Source organism: Bombus pyrosoma, linkage group LG2 (assembly GCF_014825855.1).
Source record: "Bombus pyrosoma isolate SC7728 linkage group LG2, ASM1482585v1, whole genome shotgun sequence".
Lineage (NCBI taxonomy): Eukaryota > Metazoa > Arthropoda > Insecta > Hymenoptera > Apidae > Bombus > Bombus pyrosoma.
This window is the reverse complement of record NC_057771.1, coordinates 11,928,706-11,951,645: the sequence shown is the minus strand read 5'-3', so window position 1 is coordinate 11,951,645 and position 22,940 is coordinate 11,928,706. Positions and strand designations below refer to the sequence as shown.

Below are 22,940 nucleotides of genomic sequence, written 5' to 3'. Positions count from 1 at the left end.
GTCACCTATATTACGTACTGATTTGAATATCCCTTTGAAATTCACGGTAGTACTGTAAGTAACTTAACTCAAGTGTAACATCACTTTACTGTTTAGCAAAGTTTGTGCTAATCGTCACAAAACAGTGTAACCAATACTACAATAGTATCGTAGGGACATGAGACTATAGATAGTTTCGGCTCTCTACTCCTAACTCTTGGTCTATTTTCATAATTCTAATTGACAATAAAATTGGCCAATCCAAGCGGGTATTTCTGGCAACTATTTAAGTGACAAGTGACGTAGACATTTTAAAAAGACAACCTGACAATCCACCTTAGAGTACGATTCATTGTACCTTTCGTCCATATGGTAACCTCAAGTGCCTATATTAAACACTCTTTCACATTTCTAATGTTGCATTATATTACATTCTTCTTTCGGCCTGCTCTAAACACCGAGCCTAATCTCCGTGATATTAACCAAAGTTAGTAATATAAAAACTGCGTACCATAATCCATGTTTATTTCCTCTATTAAATCTCGTAACCATCGTTACAGATGGAAAGAAAATCACACGATGTTCCGGCGAACACAGTGAGTTACGTGATCTCGTAAAAATGTTAATGGCGGCCGAGAGCACGTGTAGCATAGACGGCGAATACAGTTGCCGTTACGTACGGTGGAAACGAATTCGGGAATAAGAATCGTTGGCTCTCCGACATTAGACGATCCTCGTTCCCTCTGCTTCAGTCTCACTGTCCATTAGTATCTTGTTCCTTCGTTCATCGTATTTTCTCTGTAACGCCGCCACTTCTCTCGCTTCCCGGAAACGATAAACTCTTAAACGCCATTTGTCTTGAGTTTATGGGGCCATCGTAAGACCGCCGGTATCAACACCATTTGAACGCGGTGCCTCGTGACTCGGGAGCTTAACTTGATTCCCAACAAAAACGTTTCCGGTTAGCCTTGTGGCTGACCGTTTGGAGCAACGAGTATCCTTCTTCTTCGCGTATTTATTTATAACCGTGAAATTATAGCGAATTCTGCTCGTGAGTTACTCTTTGGGATCTTGGATGGAATTTTATGGCAGCCAGGCGATTACAGTTAATCGATACGAGATTGGAGTAGTCTCTTGAAATATTGAAATATCGAAGTACGTCAGAAGTAATTCACATTTTGAGATACTGAAAAAGTTCGTAGGTCTTTGATTTGACATTAATCGAATTTATTAATCTATTCAAGATCGATTTTTATCTAAAGGACAGTCCCAGCAATGGAAGTTTCGGTTTCGAAATTTTGATAATCTTGGTTGTGGTATCGCTCTTTTCAATTTCATACAATGTTCTTAGCAATATTTTTTCTAGATGATCTCAATTCTTCGACTGTTTTTTCAATATTAATCGATAATGATAATAATAATCCCTTAATAATAAAAATAAATACCGATATGTTGCATACGATACGTCATCGATTTCAAATGGATTAAATAAATTTCTAAGACAATCAAAATGTTGGTTGACTAAAAGTAGTTCCAAGTCCGATTGTTTCTAAAACTGGCTGTCACGCCAGACCTAATTACTTTCCACTAGTATTTTCAACTTTCCACTTTCTACTTCTATTTGACTACACACCAAGTAAGTAACTGACCTTTAAGTTCAGAGTGCTCTTTCTTTTTCTCCGATGTCCTTAAAGTCTTATTTTCAAGGAAGGAGCGTAAAAATGGCTAGTGTTCAAACGGAAGTTTCGCAAGGATACGGAGCTTCTCCGAGCACATCAGTTTTCAATTCCTTAAAAATTAATTTCTTTCTCGTCTATCGGAAGCGATCGAGTTCCCGATGATTCTGTTTACTATCCAAGTACGAAAGAAATGGGAGTACGATTTTGTACGCAATAAATGCCACTTTGTTCTATCCAGGGTATGCTTTATCTCGTAGAAAATATGTTAATCGTGCAGTGAAATATTTTCTGTTTAAGCGGATAAACGATGAAGAAATAATGGAAACTGATGTCCCGTTTATGACGCAAAAAGAATTTTCTAGCGTTCTATAGATCCCAAACTGGTTCCCTAAGTGTCTTCAAAATGGTGAAACGACTTCTGAATGACGGACAGCCGACGATTTTGGTAATAACTTTGGAATAATTGCGTCTTTCGAACTTCGATTCGACAAGTTCAGAGAAGGCAAATGGAACTGGCGAAGAAAGTGTCAAAGGAATGAAGACGGAGTTCACGTTCGGTCAGACAATTTACATTTACATGCAATTCTACGTATTTCGCTAACAGACTGATTGTGAATATTCTGCAGATGTAATGGAAGTCAGTAGCTATGAACGACTTAGAGCGACAGCAGTAGCAATATTTCATCTTGCCAAAATTCGTCTGCAGACATAACAGCATAGAAGAGTTCATACATTTGGTAAAATTATAAATTGACGTCACTCCACCGATCTGAACGAAGGCATTTTCCACCGACAAAAATACATAGTATCATAGAATCATGCTAAAGGAAATAGGAAACTTTCAAATGCGCTCGAATCTTGTTAACATTTCAAATTTCGGACGTACCATTTAAAACTATTATAAGTTCTTCTTTTCTATTAGCAAATTCAAACTCTTAAGTTTCACGACAAGCTGAGTCCAATGATATACAACCTCTCGAAATATTCCAAATCTAGAAGTACCATAGAAGTACCATTTCTATTTGCCACCAATTCCCTGTTTCCAATTAATTAAAAAATTCCAAGCATAATCTCGAGGAAGCAAGTTTATGATTTATCTACAATACTGTGTAATTGCCCGAGAATCAACCAAACGACCCGGTTCTATGAAGGAGGACGTCGGTTCGCAGCATCCATCTCTCTTCGATTATCCCTAATGGCACCGTGTCGTGTAAAATCTGGTTGGGTCCCACGTGGATTTAATCGGAATACAGGGGAAACCTGTACGGGGCAACAGTTTCTTTGGGGAATGATTGGTCCGTTGATACAGGGGCTGCACGGTGATGTTGCGAGGGTTTACTCACAGTGGATGACAAAGAGAAAAGACCCGTATACCAGAGATAAAGAGAAAGAGAGAATGAGATAGACAGAAAGGAAGATGGAGAACGTAGAGGACGTTAATACGTAGAAGGGACATCTAGGGTTATCTTTCGGATGCAAACCTGGCTCCGCTGGCCGTATTCCCATAGAAATCGCACGTAATGCGCGTCCTATACACATGTACGGCTGAATGCAGGTGCGCGTACGCGATACATGCCAAGGATTCACCTTCGCCTCGAACAAGCTACCTAATGCCGGCGGATGATAATGCAGCCCCACGGGAGCCTTTTCGTCTTGTGAACTGCGACTGCCGTTTGTATACATCCTTCTCCTTCCGCCTGGCAAATGCATCTTCGCTTGGTTAGGCGGACCGTGCCACAAATAAGGTAGCTAGATCCTTACGCGCGATCTGAACGCGCTGCCTTCTAGATCATCTTCCGTGGACGTGTATTGTTATGCGTTATACCGCTGCTCAAATTTCTGGCTATTCTAACTGCTTCGCGTGCAGGTGGGTATTTAATTCGTTTGTTCTTGATTGAGAGAGATTGGGTTGCAAAGATGCAACTGGATGTGACGGTGTGTTGTAGAGTTTGGGACAGAATACAGGATATTTAGGATGGTTTAGAAGAGTATGTTATGAAAGCGTGGAAGAGTACATTAAGAGTATACCTACAGGAGTATATGAAGTAGAAAAGAAGTATTAAAGAAGCACGAAAATCTTTTGTGAACTTGGAATTGTACAGTAAAGAGTACGCTCTGAAGTATCTGTACCAAGAGGGTGCATTACTTGCATAGTCAATCATCGCTAAGATACAGAAGACAATCTGACGAATAAAGTCATGCAAATCCTATGATACCGTTTTCTACCCACGATTTTAAATCAACTCAAATGATCTATCAGCATTGGGCGTTAAAAATAAGTCGAGTTCAAGTTATCCTCTATTTCTCTAAACTCTAACATGCTTCGGATAATATCTAAACTCCCCGTACGACAGCTATCTTTAAAGTAGTCACAGAACGTATAAGATGATATTCAAAGTGGCAACCATCGTTAACTTCTTAACATCTCCCACAGTCAAAGATCATTTATGTACTTTCTGCGGATGAAACTTGAGGAACACGCTCTAGGTGCGTTTCACTAAGATCCGATAGTGCTCGAAGGTCATGCAGAAAGCGAGACAAACGTTTGAGCGACGTGGCTTGGTATCGGATCCAACGTGGATTTCTATTTCCGGGAATATAAACGATCGTATCTCAATAAAGGAAAGGAATAAATCTAACGGAAGCTGCTCTTCCTAACAATGATCCCGCATACAGTCTTTCCTTCCTCGTTTCTCTGCCATCGCGCCGCGTCATCGTGATCCAGCGCCATTTGTTTCACTCCTGTTTCCAGCGATACAGAAACGCCGATACGAGGAATCTTTCTACGCTGCAAGCAAGATTCCGCGTGCATGGTCGAAACGCGTAAAACAAGCTACGGATTTAAGATGAGATTCTATAAATCTGAGACGATGCGCATATCAGGATTCTCGAAAATCCTAAATGACTTGTTAAATGTCCGCGATATACATTTTCCAAGTCGAAGAAATCCGCATCAAGTTTTGCAATATTGAAATAATATTTAAATAATAATCGAAGAAAAAACAATAATAAATACATTTTCGTTGTTTTTCTGATTTTTATGATATCTGACAGCTGTTCGGAAGCTACACTGATCAACTCAATTAATTGAAATGTACAGGAAAATGATGATTTTGTGAACACTGTTTCTTCGACTTACCTTAGAATTTATTGTTATTTATAGGACACATTTGCTATGTCTAATAAAATTTTGATATTTGTTGCGCATTAGTTGCCTGACCGTATAAAGTATCACGTTCACTGAATCATTAAAACTCTACATTCAACCAAAAGCTCTCCCAATTTTGGAGCAATATAATAACTTTCCTTAACTTGAGCGAGAGCGTATTATTAACCTCGAATAGGACAAATAACTCAGAGATACGTAACAAAAAATTCCACCTACTTGAACTTTCACCATCGTATTCGATTCGAGTGATCTTCGACGTAAAAGAACAAGAAGTCTGTTCGTGCTGTAAGTAGAATCCGGATTCTTTATCCGATCCAATTCGTACAATTACGATGAAATCGAGGAACGCAAATATCGGAGCGACCTAACGGTTGAGAGTTCCGTGGTAAGAGATACCGAGAGGTGGGTATAAAACGGGAACGTTAATTCTAGATTCCTCGCAGGACGTCTGGCGAGGATTTCCCCGGAATTCCGTTGGAGGGGTAGGACGATATCCAAAGAAAACGTTGGTAGACGTGGCCTGTGAGCTGTCGTCGAATCCCAAGGGCTAACCGATTTCCAATTTTCCGATATTCATGACGTCCCGACGGTGTGTTTGCTGATTGAGGTTTTCCTGTCTCGTGACTCTTTTTATTTCCCTACTAGAGGAAGTCTCGGGATAAGAAGAAACTGGACGCGGAGAGAAACAGCGAACGAGCAAGCAAAGAGGCCTCCTCTGTGGCTCTTGTTCGTGACTGAAAAAGAAGCCGCCGCTGATCAAACGAAGACGCTCGGGAGAAACATGAATCGCACGTTCAGCCGAGAACCGTGTTCAAGTGTCTTTCGTTTTCAAGATCGACACCGTGGCACTGAAAGGAGGTAACATCCGTTACATCGTGTTCCCAGACGCTTTTCAATCGAAGATTTGTACGGTCGAAGACAGCTTTAAGATTTTAGGAATGTATGACAACGAGACTGGTAAACGTAGAATTTGTCAATAGACAAGACTGTAATTGTGATACTCTGTTTTCTCTGGTGTATTATGTGGTCGCAACAAAAGCGGATGACTACTTTTACTGGGATACTCGAAAGAAAGAGATATTCTCTCGCGCATGAAACGGAACTGAATGGTTTCGAACGAGTTTGAATTTCAGCATAACGTACGACTGAAATATTTCACTGGGTGATTTTTTAACAATCGTATCAAATTTATCTTACGTATTTATCTTTCATTTAAATGGAATATTCAACAATGAAGTATGAATATCTTAAAGAATTCGTTCCGTTTCCAAACGATCGATCCGGCAAAGTAAATCGAGGGAGCGCGTATGAGAGAGAGAAAAAATCGTAGTTTCGAGGGCGCGGGGCACGGGGCTATCCACTTTATTCCCGAGTTCATGCATGCATTGAAAACGCAGAGCGCGTAACTCGAAAGTAGAGAAATATTGCATATTCATAGCGTAGTGAAGCCCTTTAACTCACGTTGGATATCCAAATAACGATTGCATATTGTAGGTTATCAAAGCGCGCTGCCACCTGTAAAATGTCGCTAGAATAACGGCACGCGTTCTCAATGTCTATAGCTAGCACCGAATGAAATATTTCTTTCATCCAACGTGTTTACCTCTCTGCTCGCGTAAAATCTCGTGTCCCTGCCTTTCTTTCTCTCTCTTCGCGTCTGTCGACGCAGTTAATGTATGCAGGTTGTCCCGTAACGCGTTGGACACATTTCAAGCGTCGATTGTGATTGATTCGACCTGAAAACAATAAGAAACTTCATGTGTTCTATCCTTTGTTATCTGATCAACTTTATAGATGATGCTCCAAATCACTATCTTGCATTTCAAGCTGAATCTAGAGACGTTTTGTGTCATTGATCTGGTTCATTACGATACCATCTGGAAGCACTTCCTTATATAGTAGAACAAAGTTTTCAGCAACTTCGGGGAACACCACAGGACATTGAGAGAGTAACCGGATCAATGACAAGATGTCTAAAGATTTATCTTGAAACGTAAGGTGGTCATTTTGACTATATATCATCTGCATAGATATAATCAGGTAACAAATGACAGAACATAAAACTCGTTATATGTATCTCGTAAACAAGAATAAACAGCACATGTATTTATACGAACATTTTTCAATTGTTTTAGGTGTACGATCAATTCCTGGAATATATCCCACATACGGGGAACCGAGAATTACATTGATGCATCAATTCACTGCTACTTTTCATCGAATGATGCCCTGCGTTTATTGTTGTGAAAAGTTATCGTATTTTTTCAAGACGCGAAAGTTTATCGAAACAGAGAACGAAGTTACACAGTGCCTACAAAACGTACTGACGCATATTCTCATTTTCCAATGAAACTTTCTATCAGGTTCTACGTTTCATTCTCCTCCTACAGATTATATCGATATAAAAGTATTAAATAAGACGAAGAATAAAATGGTATACCAATAATTTTTCATGCGTCGGTAATTGAATCAATTGTGAAACTAGAAAAATGACACGAGTACGTACAATACTTTCAATAGTTGAAATGCAAGTGTTTAAATCTAATTTCTCAAAATCCTGACTTACATCGTTACAATGCGACAGCCTGTGTAGCCGAGATCGTGTTGATAATTATCCAGACGAAATAAACGAGATTAAAAAAACTTACAAAGGGGAAAGATTTCTTTCTGAGATATTCGCGTATCGACCGAATCCTGCCACCGGAAGAAACAGCGAGAAATATTTAGGAACGTCGATGGCGGGCATCGATTTCAGGCCTCGGCGCACATTTTCTCGACGTACGGTGTATCAGACTCCCGGTGCAACAAATTTCTCTTTCTGTCCCTTGACGCGTGTATTTGTACCTCTATGTGTGCACGCTCTTAACTTCCGCCTTCGTGACTTTTTCATTTTCGTACAAAGCGCCTATCCGAGGCCATCTGCGAGCGTGCACAGACCTTCCCGCTGCTCTCTTCCTTTCCTCTGGTCGCCTCTCCTTTTTCCTCCGCCTTCCTCTTGCGTACCAGAGTCAACCGCTGCCTTCCAGTTTCTTCGAACGCGAGCTCATTTCTCCCATTGCTGTGTATTTTGATACCTTCGCGGTGAGCTCGATGACGAAACAGGTGACGGGTCATCATCGGTAGAAGCTCGTTCATTGTAAGATAAGGAAGACGAAAGAGATCGCAGGAAAATGGTTCGCGTTTCAATGGTTTGAGATGTATATCGTTCGCAAGAAGGAAACTTCGTTCACATTCGTTTCGAGATTCGGTGTTAACTTCAGACATGATCTGGCTGTTGCTAAAAAAGTTTCAGCAAGGGTGGCGAAAAGAGATTCAAGGAGAAGATGAAGAGAGTACTCTCGATCGAGTTTAGCTCGTGGAGTAGTTGGTGAAAATGCATTCAGTGGAACCTTAAAAGCATCAAGATGAAGAAACAGGGAAGAATTTTATTCAATGCTGTAGATCTAAAATTTCTAAAATTGTCAGCTATGCGTATATCTCCTATTTTAACGATGTTGAAAATCTCGCATCCATGGAGTGGGCATGTATCTAGTAAAGTTTTACAAGGATACAGAGGAATAAATCGTTCCACCTAATGTTACCAGAAGCTATAATAAAATTACTATATTTTCCATGTTAGTGGCGTTAAAAATTTCATATCCATAGCTTTTTTACATCGTCGATTTTCTTGTTCCTCTTCGATGGAAGGATAAACAATCAAAGCAACAAAACGAATTTATTCGGCGTTTTTAAAAAATTAATGGAAACGAATCGTATATAGAACTTCTACATCAAATTTCTACATAATTGGGTGGAGAAAAAACAGAATCGTGTATAGGCCGACCAAGAGCCAGTTAATTGTCGGTGCGTACCCGTAACGGATCAGCGTTAATTGAGATTTTTCCTGGAAGCGAGCCGTTCGTTTGATGTCGGCTGCAACAATATCACCGGCAGATAGGTATATACGTACGTATACACAGCGAAATTAATTGAGATACACTGGTGGTGGCATAAATCTACTTGAACTTCGCAGAAACCACCGCTATGCACGCAACTCTTCAACCGGCGTGCCTCGGCCATAGTGAAACGAATGGTCACGGAATTTCGTAGAGGTATGTCGTTACATTAAATAGAAACCATTTCGTTAACGACACCGAACGATCCTCTGTGGTCTATTAATACGATCGACTGTGTTGAATGGTTCGAATTCCACCGAGCGAAATCTGCACGCCCTTAATTTCGCGCCTAATGTAAAATTGGTCAGACATCGGCCGATCGCTTCGATAAATTCTTGAAACGGTGCGCGTTAATCGCTTAACGTACACGCCAGGCAAACGATGCGGGCTCTGCTCCAAATTATTAACGGAATCATGAATTTTGCAATACAAAGATGTCGACAGATTTAAGAGGAAAGTACGCGGGTTTCGATATTTCAGCGCCCATCAGAAGCATGCATGAATTTATTAACCCTAGAAATCGCGATTGATCTGATCTGAAATCGTATAACTATCTGTGTTCAAAATGCAATATATTATATCTATATTGGTAGTGACGGAAATCGATGATTTTATTCAGCATTAATTCCATGATTATAAAAGTTTCTGGATAAGCTATGATCCGGTTAAAAATTTGGAAAGCTTCTTTATAGAGTCGTATATTTATCTAGCGTTTAACACGTACCGCATACCGACAGCGTTGACGTCACACTATAGATTTGTCTTATTTCGGCAGCCGTAATTACCGATCGAAGACATTTTCTAATAGAAGGTAATTCTTCCCAACTGTTGGGAATAATGATAGATATAAGAGAACGAAGTCTAGCGAAATCTTAATTTATTTATTTTATTATTTATTTATTTATTAATTTATTTATCGGTAAATCGATTTGGACCAATGATATCTACGTTTTGTGTTATTTTCTCCCCCTATTTGGAATTTCGGTTAAGTATCGAAAGGATTGAAACTCCTTCTGCACATCATACTTTACTAAGATGAAATATTTCATCGTGTAAATTTTACGTAAAATTTGATACCGCAGCATACATTTTAAGTTAATCTCCGCAGGGTTAAAATAATCTCACTCGAATTTATCCCCCGCTCAAGGGGCAGTCCATCTATCTAATTCTTCGAGCAAAAAAAATTAATTCAGTTTTCAGTTCGATCAAGATCGTATCCCAGCCACTTGAATCTGCTCGTCGCTTGACACCACAGATTATACACACCGCAAACGGACTTAATCTAATTTCGCCTGCTTTAAAATCGCATCAGGAAACAATGGGTTGTGTCCCATACGCGTTTATATGTATGAGAGCGAGCGATCGCGGCGACAAAACACGGACGAAGCGGCGAACGAAATAACAAGCATCGACATGACGCTTAACGCTCAAAGAGACCGTAAAGAGCGTGTGACAACGTTAATCGAGGAAACAGGGAAAAACACCTGTCCCCGGCGATACGTCCGCGCAAAATCGCTTTGGAAAACAGGCTCCATCGCTGACCACGCGTTTAACACAATCTCGTCATTGTCGGTACTCGCGCCTGTCGTTGCTAATAACGATTAGTCCCCGCCGGTTTCTCGTATTCCTGGGTATAAATTCGGTAATGTCAATCGATGTTGATCAGTACCCAGGCTGGATAATAATATCGACCAGATCGTCGAAATAGTGGGAACGCATCGATGGTTTTGGGGGTAGATTAACGGTGTCGCGTGGCGAACGACTAGCCGTACCCTGGCTCAACGTTGATTTCCGTTGTCATCGAAAATACAAGGGCGAGGACGAGGTATATCGAATCGATTAGCATCAACGGGAAAGTAATTAACATCGACGAACGTTGGTCCGGTCATGCGGACGATGTTCAATACGAAGGAATCTAATTACGACTCTTGACGGAAACGTTGTTGAAAAGATGGTCGGAAGCAGGGGAGTACAGGGGAGCCGCGTCGGCGAAAGAAAGCTGTTCCCGAAGGGAGAATCGGATTTTTATTCTTGCTGTTATTCGATCGTTACACCAGAAGGAGGGGAACGGTGTAGCTTTCGCGTCGATTGCCGATGAATTGGCAAACGATTCGATAATTACCGCGAAACTTTGGCGACAAGTTCCTCTGTCGGGCTCGACAGGAAACGGAGACAGCGGCGAAGGCAAGAAGAGGATGGAAAAGGAGAGGGATCTCGTTCAGACCCCGTTCAGCGACGGCTCGTCGGCTTATTTTCCGAATGCAAATGCCCGGAATAATCCATATTTTACGTCAAGATGACACCGCGTCGTCGTCTAGGCTTGGGGGATAGCTTTTTCTCCTCTCGTCCTCTCTATCGTTCTTCTCGCTGCCAGTCTTTATTCTTGCACGCGCTTCGCTCTCACGAAAGAGGAAAGTTTATTCGCAAAGTTTTCCAAGAGTTTCGTCGCCTTTGCCGGAGAGAAGAGACGAACTCGGCCGCGAGACTCGACGCGCCACGGTTGACCTTATCGGTGCCGTTAAACGAATTTCTTATTTGCAAGACGCATCGCTTTCGAACGCGACAACTTCCGCGCCGGCGGAGGAACGCGTCGCGCCGACGCGATGGAGTAGTTCCGCTGAACGGACGTAACGAAGTCAACGGTGCAAAGTGTTGAAAACTCGGATTGAAGAGCAGAGTGTCCCGTTATGAACCTGTTTCGGAAGGCACCGGATCACGCTGAACGTTGTCACGGCGTCGAAACTGTTCGCTTTCGAGTAATCCCGTTCTTGAAACGAGGTTAACTAACTACAGTAAAATAATGTTGTTTTATGCTAATAATAATGCTTTATCATTTATGTAATTATAAATTCGACCACTGAAACTTGCTTACCAATTACGCGGTGAGCTCATGGCGGTAATACGACGTGTATCTCTTTTTTAATTTCTTTTACTTTTGAAGTTAGGCATGTTAAAGGATCTACGGTAACAGCAAGTTTAAAGAAAGCTTTCGAGATGATACGGTAAAAGGTATCGCACTCCAGAAGGCTGGTCTCAATGGATACAATTGCGCTAACTAGGCTTTCATGAAAGCGAGTTTTAAACTTTCGCGTTTCTGCAGAAACGCACAACTTGGGCAAGTTTCCGCGATTCATCACGCGCTTCTGCAGCTCCCTGCTCTCATTCACGATAAACTGGGGCTTTGACCGAAGTCGTTGACACGCCTTGCGTGAAATGCAAAACCGAAAACATACAAGATTTCCTTCCTTTCGTTGTTATGAACCGTTGTTCAACCACGTGTAACATCCTAAATAAAACGAAATGGAAACGCATGCTTCTACCAACAATATACAGTACAAGTCCTTTAAATCGAGCTCTTCACCGCGTATTGTTTCTTTTCCCTGCAATTTTTATTATCTCCCATATTGCGCATGAATTCTAGAAAATATTTTTTCGTTAGAAAGTCTAAGCAACATTTCACACAAAGACATGTAAAGTAAAAATAGTCGATGAAAATTGTATCTCGTACTGTATTCAGATTTCATGAAGTTAATAATTCTGATTTTTAATCTAAGTTATTTTAAAACTGTTATTAGCGACAAATCGTATTTTCATGCGATTAGCATTAAATCAACGTGCGTCCAACAAGTTTTCATAAAACTAACGATGAATTTCAAACTTTAATTGCGCCTAATCGACAAGTATAGTGTGCCCGTTACTGATCAGACATCAATTTGTTAGTATCCCATTTTTCCTCCACTATATCTTCTTGACTCTCGCTATGAGCATCGTGCTACCGAACGAAAGTTTATCGACTAATATGAACGAGAAAGTTGCTCGTATTGTTTGTTATTTTAATGAAGAACCAGCGGAATGGTATTGTACGAGGAGCCCCTAGAGCGTGATTTGTTACCTGCTAACAGAAATTTATTATCGAAGAAACTCGACTCAGCTTAAGTATTCGAGCACCGTACATGGAACGCTGTGCGCAACATCTCGTTTTCCTTTTGGAAATTTATTCTGTTAATCAATGCGGATTTTGAATGATAATCACCATGTACACATATTCATCTCAAACGAGAGTAATCAAAAATAAAGAAAAAGTCAGTAAATCTTGGAAAAGGTATAAGAGGTTTAAAAGCTTAATAATCTAACAAAAAACAATGCTTTTAAGCAAAATATATAATTCAAAGGAAAAGGAAGGAGAAGAAAGGAGAGAAGCAGAATATCGAGGAATGAAATAATGTGCAAAGATTACATTAAAGTAATATGGAATGGACAAGAATGGAGCTTTGAAAACATAAAAGTTCGCAAATTAAATTTAGCTACAGGAAATATTCGAGAACTTGAAACTTCAGTAATTTAAAAATGTGACATTGTGAGTTTTTAAATGAAATTTTACAAATGTATAAATTTCAAGGTTTTGGAATTAAAGAGTCTGAAACTCGAAAAATTTGAAAATTTGAACACGCGAAAGTTTGGTAATTTGAAAATTCAACATTTTTAATTTTTCCTCGGTGTTAAAAATTTCATTTCAGTAACGGAAAATTAACCAAGACATGATTGCAAGTGGAATGCTACGATCGAACTAAAAACTGCAAAACTTTCGAGCTGTAAAAATATCCAACACACATTTGCAAAAGAAGAAATTCAATATCTCAGAGAGGAACGAAAGCTTTTAAGGGAAAGCAAAGGGAGTAAGCCTTGACGAAGAAAACCGTGGCATGATCGCAACGTCGATTTCGGCGCACGGTTCGAGTAACGCGACCTAAATTTTCGCTTTGTTTATGTTCCTACCTATATATTTCAGCGGCGTGTTGCTCGCGAGGAACGTCTCCGTGTTTAACTTGGAAATAAGCCACGGGTATCGAGGAGAGAATCCGTCGTGTCGCCTCGGCGCTTATTGTTCGAAAACGTGATTGCACACATGAAGCGCTCACAACTTGCTAGGGCACCGTTTAGCGAGGTAATTGCCATTTTAATAATACACGCGAAGGGAAGAACTGAACTGGCGAAACTCACCGTGCATTTTGAATGGCAGAGAAAGTTGCCGAATTTGTCTTGGCTACTTGCCATTAGATGCATCTAAAGCCGGACAAATGTGTTACGAAACAGTACATGCGCCTATTATAATTCAACGGAAATGCACGTTTTTCGTAATGGAAATAGTACTCGAGTAAATGATGGGGTATTTTTAATGGCATCGTGGTAGATAGGTGAGTCGAAGGGACGGTACAATATTCGTTTCATAATAGGAAATCCTTCGACCGTTTTTGCTTTCTACGTAACACGAAATCGTGACGGAAGTCAATTGCAAACTAAAAGTGGTTCTTCAGTTGTTCTCTGCTCTTAGAACTATTCTATAACTCTGCTAATAGGAACAACACACGAAGGCCTTTAAAAAGTTTCACCTACCTTCTCACCGATCTTGCACAAATTTCAATAATCACACACGTAAAACACACATGTAACGTTTCTTTTCTCTTCACTGTTTCGAACGTCACGAGAGACCCGTTTGTAACCACCATTCGGAACGTGTCACATTATCTATACGGTAAAAAGATAAATACAGATTGTTTTAGATTTAAATGAAGATGAACAGGTATGAGCACCATTAAACATTATGTGACAAGGTCAGATCGTGTCCACCGTGTTAAAAACGTCAGCTTTAATAGGCGCCCTGCCGAGTAGAAATGGATCGAAACGAGGCGGTAATCAGAGCTTCGCGGCCGAGTTCGACGCTGCGCGATTGAAATAACAACGGTGTATTTTCTTTCAATTCGACCCCGGGGATAAGGTTTCGCGGTGCATCCGCGCACGCCCGACCTCTGACTGTATCTAAGGATCAAGAAAATCGTTTTTCATCGTCGCCAAGAGCCGGCTCACCCCGTGAAATTCGTTAATCCCGCCGCGGACACTTTCGGATCAGGCGAAAAAGTATTGCTTTCCTAACGAGATTTAAAATAAAAAAGAAATCAAACAAAAACGGGAGAAGACGTCAGGCTGTCCGAAACGATTGCAGTAAACGGCGGCACTATTGCACAACCACCATCGTAGCAGGTCACGATCGATAAGCTCGAAATAATTGCTTTATTCGTTCTGTCACAGATCCCTGATAATCCGCTAATCCAACAAATAATATTCGAAAATTTTCGCGGTATTATATCGTTGCGTTGCTATTAATAATTCCGCATTAACTACGATCCTTTCCATATAGTTATCGATGCAGCGCCAAAAACAAAACAAATCCCTCCTGTTATACGTTTCTCTTCACGTCGTAGTAAATTCGTCAACGAGCATTCCGCCACTACTACATCCCGTTTGCGCCACGTTTGAATCTCGTTGATCGGCGATGATGTTTCACGGTGATTTCCAGCCGAACGAGAATGACAAACCATCGGACTGACGAGATCGGATCGGCGCGCGGTCTCGAAAACTGGCTCGCAGAGCCAATTAAAAGTTCGCGGCTGCCAGAGCCAATTACGTGCGCCAACCTACCATTGGAGAAAATGCTCGTCTCGCCGCGTCTAGAAGTGCGCGCGTACACCGTCTTTCCGTGGGAATACGCGACAACGAGAAGCGAACATTCGTTCTAGCGTCGAGATAACACACGCGCTATCTGTTTCCAAACACTATGCCTAATCGCATGTTCATAATTAATCGGTTGTCGGGTATGGCATACGAGCGCTTAAGCGGCTCGAATGCAGCTGCGAGGTGCTCGTCCCAACAACGTGCTGGCGGAACAGGAAGATGGAGTGCCTGCGTCTGCCAGTCATTTAGCCTGCGTGTCTACCGCCAGTCATTTGCCAAGTTCGTTTTCAGACCAACGAAAAGAAAAGCCATCTCGTTCCAGTACGGATTGGCGGGACGAGCGTGTCGCGAGAGCTTGTTGCACGTTCTTGAACGTGTTACGCGTTTTACAGGTATGTGATATACGTGCGCGCGCACGTACGTGTTGCAGAATGATTTTGGAGAAACGAACGACACGACGCGACGAGAATTCCATTGGAAATACCGATTGCGCCACGTCTACGCATCTAGCTCCGAATTTGACGCGCCTACGATTCGTGGTCGACGCGATTCGGAGTTAAAAAAGAATTGTTTTTGATCTGGATTTTCATGTATGAACACGATCGACTTACATAACGACGAATCGATAGGAAAGGGTAACTGGTTTCTCTGTAAATTGGCAATAGAAACTAGCTATTATTATCTTCTATGAGAAAAATTCCAGCAGACAGAGATCAAAGGTGAAGTGAATACATTATAAAGGTTATTGGTTCATGTTCTTAGGAGCTATTTTAAAAGCCACGAGTCCTTCGTAAATTATTACTTTTATAATAAACCCGCGTGATAAAAAGTGAATCTACGAAACCGCATTCTGAATACAAATGACCAGAGTTATTTTCCACCAGAAAAATTACAAAGGATTAGCAGGGATCAAAGGTGGTATGAATCGATTATGAAGGTTGTTAGTTCGTCTTTTAAGAAGTTATTTCCGAGGATACATACTTTTGTAAATTTATTGCCTTTGAATTAAGTCTGCAGTTTGAGAAGCGATTTATCTTCTATTAATAAAATTCTTACAGCAGAGGTTAAACGCGAGAGGTCAGACGAGCTAGATTCCAAGAAGATTACCAAGATACAGCTTCCGTTTTTGATAATTAAGTATTACTGAAATCGATCCCTTAAGGTGGCTCTCTCCGTCAAGATGCGTCGCTTTGACATACGATAACCGAAGCGATTCGAATCCTCTGCCAAACAATGTAGCGCATAAATCGAATCAGATTCTCGACTAAGGCGGACTTCTGAACGTTTCTGGCACAGAATTAGTTTCTTGGATCTCGAGGTAGCTTCGCGGAAACGTTAACGAGACGAATAAGAGCGTGTACGTTCACGTGGTTGGGTGCAGGCTCAATGATAATGGTGATGGATCGCGGTATTTATTTGCGAGTGACGCGAAAAATTATACGTCGCTGGGCGAAGAAGCGTTAAAAGGGAAAAAAACCGCGACAGAAACGGAGGAACAGAGAAAGAATTGCACGGTCTCGTAACATTTTTTTCCCGTTCCGCCATTTATCACACGGACGACGACGTGGTGGACGAGAGGCGAAGGGAAGAAGGAGCGTGATGTTTTACCCAGTCCTCGATGCCCCTTCGACCCTTGATCCTACTCGATTTCAAACTTCTGCTCTCGCAATACGTTATCTTTCGTTGACTTTTGATTTTCGTCGAGGATAAGTTTTAGAACTGCTCGAAAACCTTGCCGAGTAGGTATAACTGTTACGAACTTTCTAGAGATGAAAGATAGTATGGAATATTAAAAATAATATTCGAAATAATAAAGAGATATACACTGATTTACGAAAATATTTCAACACTTGTATAAACTTTTCATGGATAGGTGTATCATGGGTTTCGTACAAAACGTTTTCAAATTTTCTTAACATAGTAATGATTACGTTGGTAAAATTGTCCATTAATATGGACAGTTAATCATTAAATAATTAGATCGTTAATTATTCATTATTACTAATAAGCTACGCATTAATTTTGATATATACGTGTGTTTGCACCAAATAATTTGTAACTTCGAGATGTATATTCAGATTAGCTGCGAGTCTTACCAATATAAATGTGACAGTTGTGTTTCATTACAGTGCTAATGAAATTTCGAAAAGTTCCGTATAACACACATAATATATTCATAAACATTTTCTGTGGTTCCATCACTTCTCCTACCGGATTAGCCGAAGGGAAAGTATAGAGGTAGTCACTTATTTACCCGACTTCATCACTCCGAACTCGCATCTGCTATCTCTGACATACAGAACATGTCATCTATCTATTCCATCTGAAATATATCAGTTATCTGCTTCTGGCGAAATCCAATAGTTTTTAACTCGGATTTTCTTAGGGACGCTCTTTCAAACAATTATTATTCCCAATTTGAAAACTGAAAATAAGAAAAACAATTAGTTTTCTACCTTTCTCGAATTAATTTATACACATGTACTCGTACACGCAGCACAAACGTGTATGTTTTGAAACATATAATCGGCCCTGACTAAATTGATAATTAGAGTCGTGTACGACATAACCATCGAATCACGATTTATTTTTCTGGCGAATTTCAGTCCCCGATGCGTGATGTTCGGGTCTCGCGTAACTTCCGGTGTCTCGTGGCACGCCTGACCACGTTTCACCACCTATCTTTCCCCTTTACGTCCCCGGGACCGTGCGCCGACTTGAACCGCACGTTGTGATTAATTGGAACACATTGCACCTGGGAATCGCAGGTGTAATGAAAGATAATCGTTCCCGTCCGCTCGCCCTTTCGCCGCAGTTACATCGCCACCGACACGAAACCCACGATTCCCTATTAAAAGTATTGCAATCACCGTGGAAATAATGGCGCCTGGCGACGCAATGAAACTGCTGCCATGAGAATATAGATTACAACGGAGATTGTAATAGTCTTCCCTTCGTTCTTTGATGTGATTTATGGCAAATTTTGATTGGAAAATTGAACGATGTTTTTAAAATTAGTCACTAACCTTGCAACACGTAAACCATGACAAAGTTTTGTATACCGAATACAAATATCGGAAACTGAATGCCCTACTCATGAAAATAAGTAGAAATATGCCTTAGATTTTTACAAAGATCGATAGAGACATACTGATATTTTGGTATCAGAATAGTTTTCATCTTTCCACCTTAGGTAAACACGAGAAAAATGAAGACATTCAATACTTCGTCGTAATATTCTGAAGTTAAAAAGACAGACCTTTCGATTCGTTAATGTTGCAACTTTCTAAGATTTAAAATCTCATCGTGGACCAATCGCAGCTGATTAAATAGTTCCGTAATTTAATAGTCGATATAAGACATAGGCCTCTGATGTGGAGTGATATAGTAGTGTCGTTGAGCTGACATAATACTTAAAAGATGGCTCCGGAAGTACGGTTATGAGAGGAAAATAAACTCGGCCATCAAGAGAATCCGATATCGAAGCTATAGCGAATAAGATTCCCTTGCTCCAAATCCTCTCACTATTTACGTGAAATGCGAGAGCGATGATATTTTTTCTATCCTCTCATCTTTATGGGACACCTCTTCCGCGTGAAATCTGATCTTAAATAACGCAGTCGACCCTCGTCTTCTATATTTTACTGTCTTTTATACTTGTTTCTCAATACTGGATCTTTCGCTGCGTTTCACACAGTAGTAAGAAAATGATATCTACTTCTGATTTTCAAAACTATGGAGACTAGAAATAGAAAGAATCAAATTGCATGATTTCAATGAACAGAATTCGAATTAATAGAGAAGCGAAATATGAGTATAAGGGCAACTTTGATCAATTAAGTTATCTAGTGATTTAGCATGTTAATTAAAATACTAGTTTCATATAGTAAATTTCTGCACATTCTACTGATAACGAAAGATTAATATCGCAAACAAGAAACACGGGAAAAGCTCTATTGTCAAGATAATCCACTAAGGTTCGAGCAATGGAACAATGTGCAAAAAGTTTCGTCAAGTTAGAAAAATTTATTACAACGATAGATGTATTACAGAAACTCGTTGCACAAATTCGAAAGTATAAGAAGAATTTTCATAGTTTTAAAAATATAGTTTACCACGTGTCAGTGACAGATAATACTGAAATATCTGTAGATTTTATAAATTTGTAGGATCTAAAAGAAACGTTGAACGGATTCGTGAAATTTCCTTTCGTAGGTGTGACATTAATGCAATAAAATTCAAGAATGTATGCTGATTAAAAAGGACGCGTAAATAGAACGTTCCATTAACGTAACTCTGAAACGAAAAGACCCAATTCCAATCCTTCTCTCGGCGACGACAATGTAAACTAATCCTTGTTTCCTAAAATGCATTGATTCCTAAGTTAGGAATACTTAACACGATTGAAACCGCAAGAACTCGGATCGATGTGTCGTACATTGTTTGAAAAAGAATGGCGCAATGGATTCTTCGTAAAAGAGGCCAATTTCATGGCTTAACACGGACCGTGGCCATATTGTCCGTTGCGTAATTGGCCATAGACGATGGATTCATGAGCGCGAGAATTCGAATTCGCCGTTGGCTTTATCGCGCGTGGAGTAATACGCGGATTAAGAGACCGCTAATACTTCGCGCGGAATTTCAACGCGTTTCGGTTTACACGGGGTCTGTCTCTTTGAAGCGCGGCGGCGGCGTCGTGAAACGTAATTAAACTGCCGGAAGCATGGCGTAAAAGGCACTGCCACTCACCTCAATCTGCTGTGCTCCGAATGCGGCGACTCCTCGGGCGATTTGTAACTGTTACCGGTCTGGAAATCAAAAAGACACTTGTTAGAAACAGCCTGCTTTTCTGATCGTCACTTAGCACGATCAAAACACGCGTTGACTTGCAGAAAAAATGATCATAAAGTCGCGACAAGGTTTCGTAGAGTTTTAATGTTTGTGAAAATGGTAAAATGTCGAGGTGTGATCAAGCAAGTTAGAACGGTGATATAAAATAATATTTGTGTAAGTACCGCTAATTCAAAAGTAGACAGTTAGCGGCGAGCGTCTAGTAAACGCTCCTTCTGAATGTCTGACCAAGACGATCGTATTCTACTTGTTGAATTAGAACTTTCCGGACGGTGTACTATTTCTCTTTCTATATAAGTCAGCGTTATTTATCGCTACTGTAACACCCTGTCGGATATGAAATATGGATAAATCATGCATAATCATTAATAACTTAACTATACTAATTACTTCATGAATCATAGATGTTCTTCCTAATTAACCAAAACTTCTTGTAAAAATCATCGGTCCATTAACTCACAAAAAGTCTAGTTTTTCAGTATTCAACGATTCTTGCAATAGAATCACTCATTACCAATGCATCACGACGACGTCGTCGCGAGGTGACCTAGTCCCGTTGTCGCGACGCCGGTTTAATTTCGTCAGAATTACGTCACAATTCGGTCGCGACGTGAACAACTCTCATTTCGATGTACGCGAAATAATATTCGCCGAAGCGGCTCAAGCTATTCCCTGCGCGGCGAGGTCGAGCGACCGGCGGAAATCGCGCGATAAATCGTTTCCCACCGTCGTTGACGCCATCGGCCGGCAATAAAGCTACTAAAGAAGACAGACGATATAAATTTCCGAATCATGGTCCGTGGACTCGTATTTCCAAACCAATATTCTGCTGAATATCGAATTTATAGTTAACGTTTCGTACCTTGAGCAGCATCGTGCGTTTCGAATCGCGCTCGATCGTGGCAACAAATGAAATCCAAGAGAACGCAGGATATACGGGGAGCCAGCGAGAATTTATATCGATTAAAAGGTGAAAACGGAGAAAAAGAAAGAGTAACGAGTAAAGGAGAAGGAACGAAAAAAGAAATTGAGGAAACGAGAAAACGAATATCAAAGAGAGAAATGCCGAACTCGTATTCGCAGATGGAGATAGCTAATAGGTTTCCATCGAGCCGATTCCCGTCGTAAATTTCTTCGTTAGAGCGGCACGATTCGACGTTTGTACGGAGAGCAAACAGCAAGGCGCGCGCGCGTTATCGACGATGCAATTATATCGGCGATCGACGGGGCTTCCACCGTGCCACCAGTTATTAGCAGAATGATACAATTATCTCGGAAGCGATTAGTCGACTCACGACACGAGCCGGTGCAACTCGTCCTTTCCCTCTTTCTCCGTGTACCGATGAAATTTACGTCGCCTGAAAATGGCGGCAATTAGCCGTCAACTTGCGAGAAGAACTTTCTTCTTTCCGTCCTATTTTTCTACCCTCTCTGAATTTCGATCGGTCTCTTCATCGTCCCTTCGTCACTCGTACGACCGAGTTACCTACCAGAATTCGAGGAAACTAAATCGGAACAGCAACATCGGAAGAGCAAAATCGCAAAAGCAAAATCGGAACAGCAAAATCGGAGCGAGCTGCGATGTTTTTGAAATTGCGGCGACGATATGGAATCGCGTGTAACGCCGACAGTATTAATCGTTATGGAAATATACGCGTGAGCACAATGGTGATGGCAAAAGGCGAGCACGGGCCGCCGCGCCGTTCACGCGATATCGCACCACTGACAATAATAATTGTTTCGATTCAAACGGAAATTGAATAGCGGGCGCGGGTATTATTAAAGGATTGTTCACATTGGTAGTTACGCCGCGTCGTTATTACAAGTTCAATCTTTCGCTAATTGGCAGATGTGCGCCGCGTGTAGGTCCCGTTCCCCGACTGTCCTCCATTGTATCTAAAGCGAGTTCGTGGTCATGTTCTGAGAGAGAAGAAGGAAAGTGGACACAATGGTCTTTCGCAATTCAAGAAGACAAGAAACTTATATCGACATCTCCGTCGGATATTTTAGGAATAGATGATGCTTGAATGTATTGGACGCATGTATGCATGTGTAGGTGTGTATATGAAGTGGTGCGATGAGCAGGATACTTTTTTCTTCGAAGGAAAATATTTCAAAGAAAACGAAGAATACTGAATCCAAATATTTATATTTAATCAAATTGTCTAATTTTCTTTTAATTTTATAATATCGCGTTGTATTACAACGAAAACGCTCACCTTCCCACCCGACGTTCCACCTTTCATTCTGCAGGTGTTTTGCTCCCAGACCATTCATATGAAGCGAAATTCACGTTCTTCCAGTGATACACTGTTGTTCACGCGACTCACCATAATTTTCCTCCCCTTGACTATTTCACTCGAATTTTAAGCGTACTCCCTCTATTCATCTGCGACTTTCGAGCAATTGTACACGAGCCAAGTGGCGATCTAGCACGATCGACTACCTCTTGGCACGAGAAACACTACCAACCGTTCCTTCAGGAAGAGAGGAACATGCGTCTAGGAAGAAACTCGACGCGAGAATGAGCAAGAACAAGAGATTCGACTCTATGCGTAGGCGAGCGACGGAGCGAACTAGGAAGAACAATTAGGAAGTCACCAAAATATATCTCCGATGGGACGCGTTTAATTTTGAAATAAAGCTTACGGCGTCGTAGATGAACTCTTGGAAGAGTTTGGTAACTTACGAAGGCATCAATTTTGAAATAAGGTTAATGCGAGATTTATGTATAAGATATATGGATAACGGACTTCTTTCAACTAATTTTTTCCATGATAATTTATAATCCTTACTTTAGTAAAGGAACGATTGCTC

The 22,940-nt window shown here is 40.9% G+C and overlaps 1 protein-coding gene across 10 annotated transcripts in view; it reads right to left on the bottom strand.

Moving 5' to 3' along the window:
- The window catches only part of LOC122573552 (zeta-sarcoglycan), a 218,391-nt gene that overhangs the window by 59,216 nt on the left and 136,235 nt on the right, over positions 1 to 22,940 (bottom strand). For 5 of the 10 annotated variants that reach the window (XM_043740155.1, XM_043740055.1, XM_043740065.1 and 2 more), the window contains one exon: positions 20,022 to 20,080. In XM_043740155.1, coding sequence (XP_043596090.1) covers positions 20,022 to 20,080 — 59 coding nt within the window. Of the gene's footprint in view, positions 1 to 6,430; positions 6,551 to 13,538; positions 13,679 to 14,156; positions 14,826 to 15,003; positions 15,135 to 20,021; positions 20,081 to 22,342; positions 22,673 to 22,940 lie in introns of those variants that run through there. The other 5 variants (XM_043740083.1, XM_043740093.1, XM_043740075.1 and 2 more) reach the window with 5 other exon arrangements.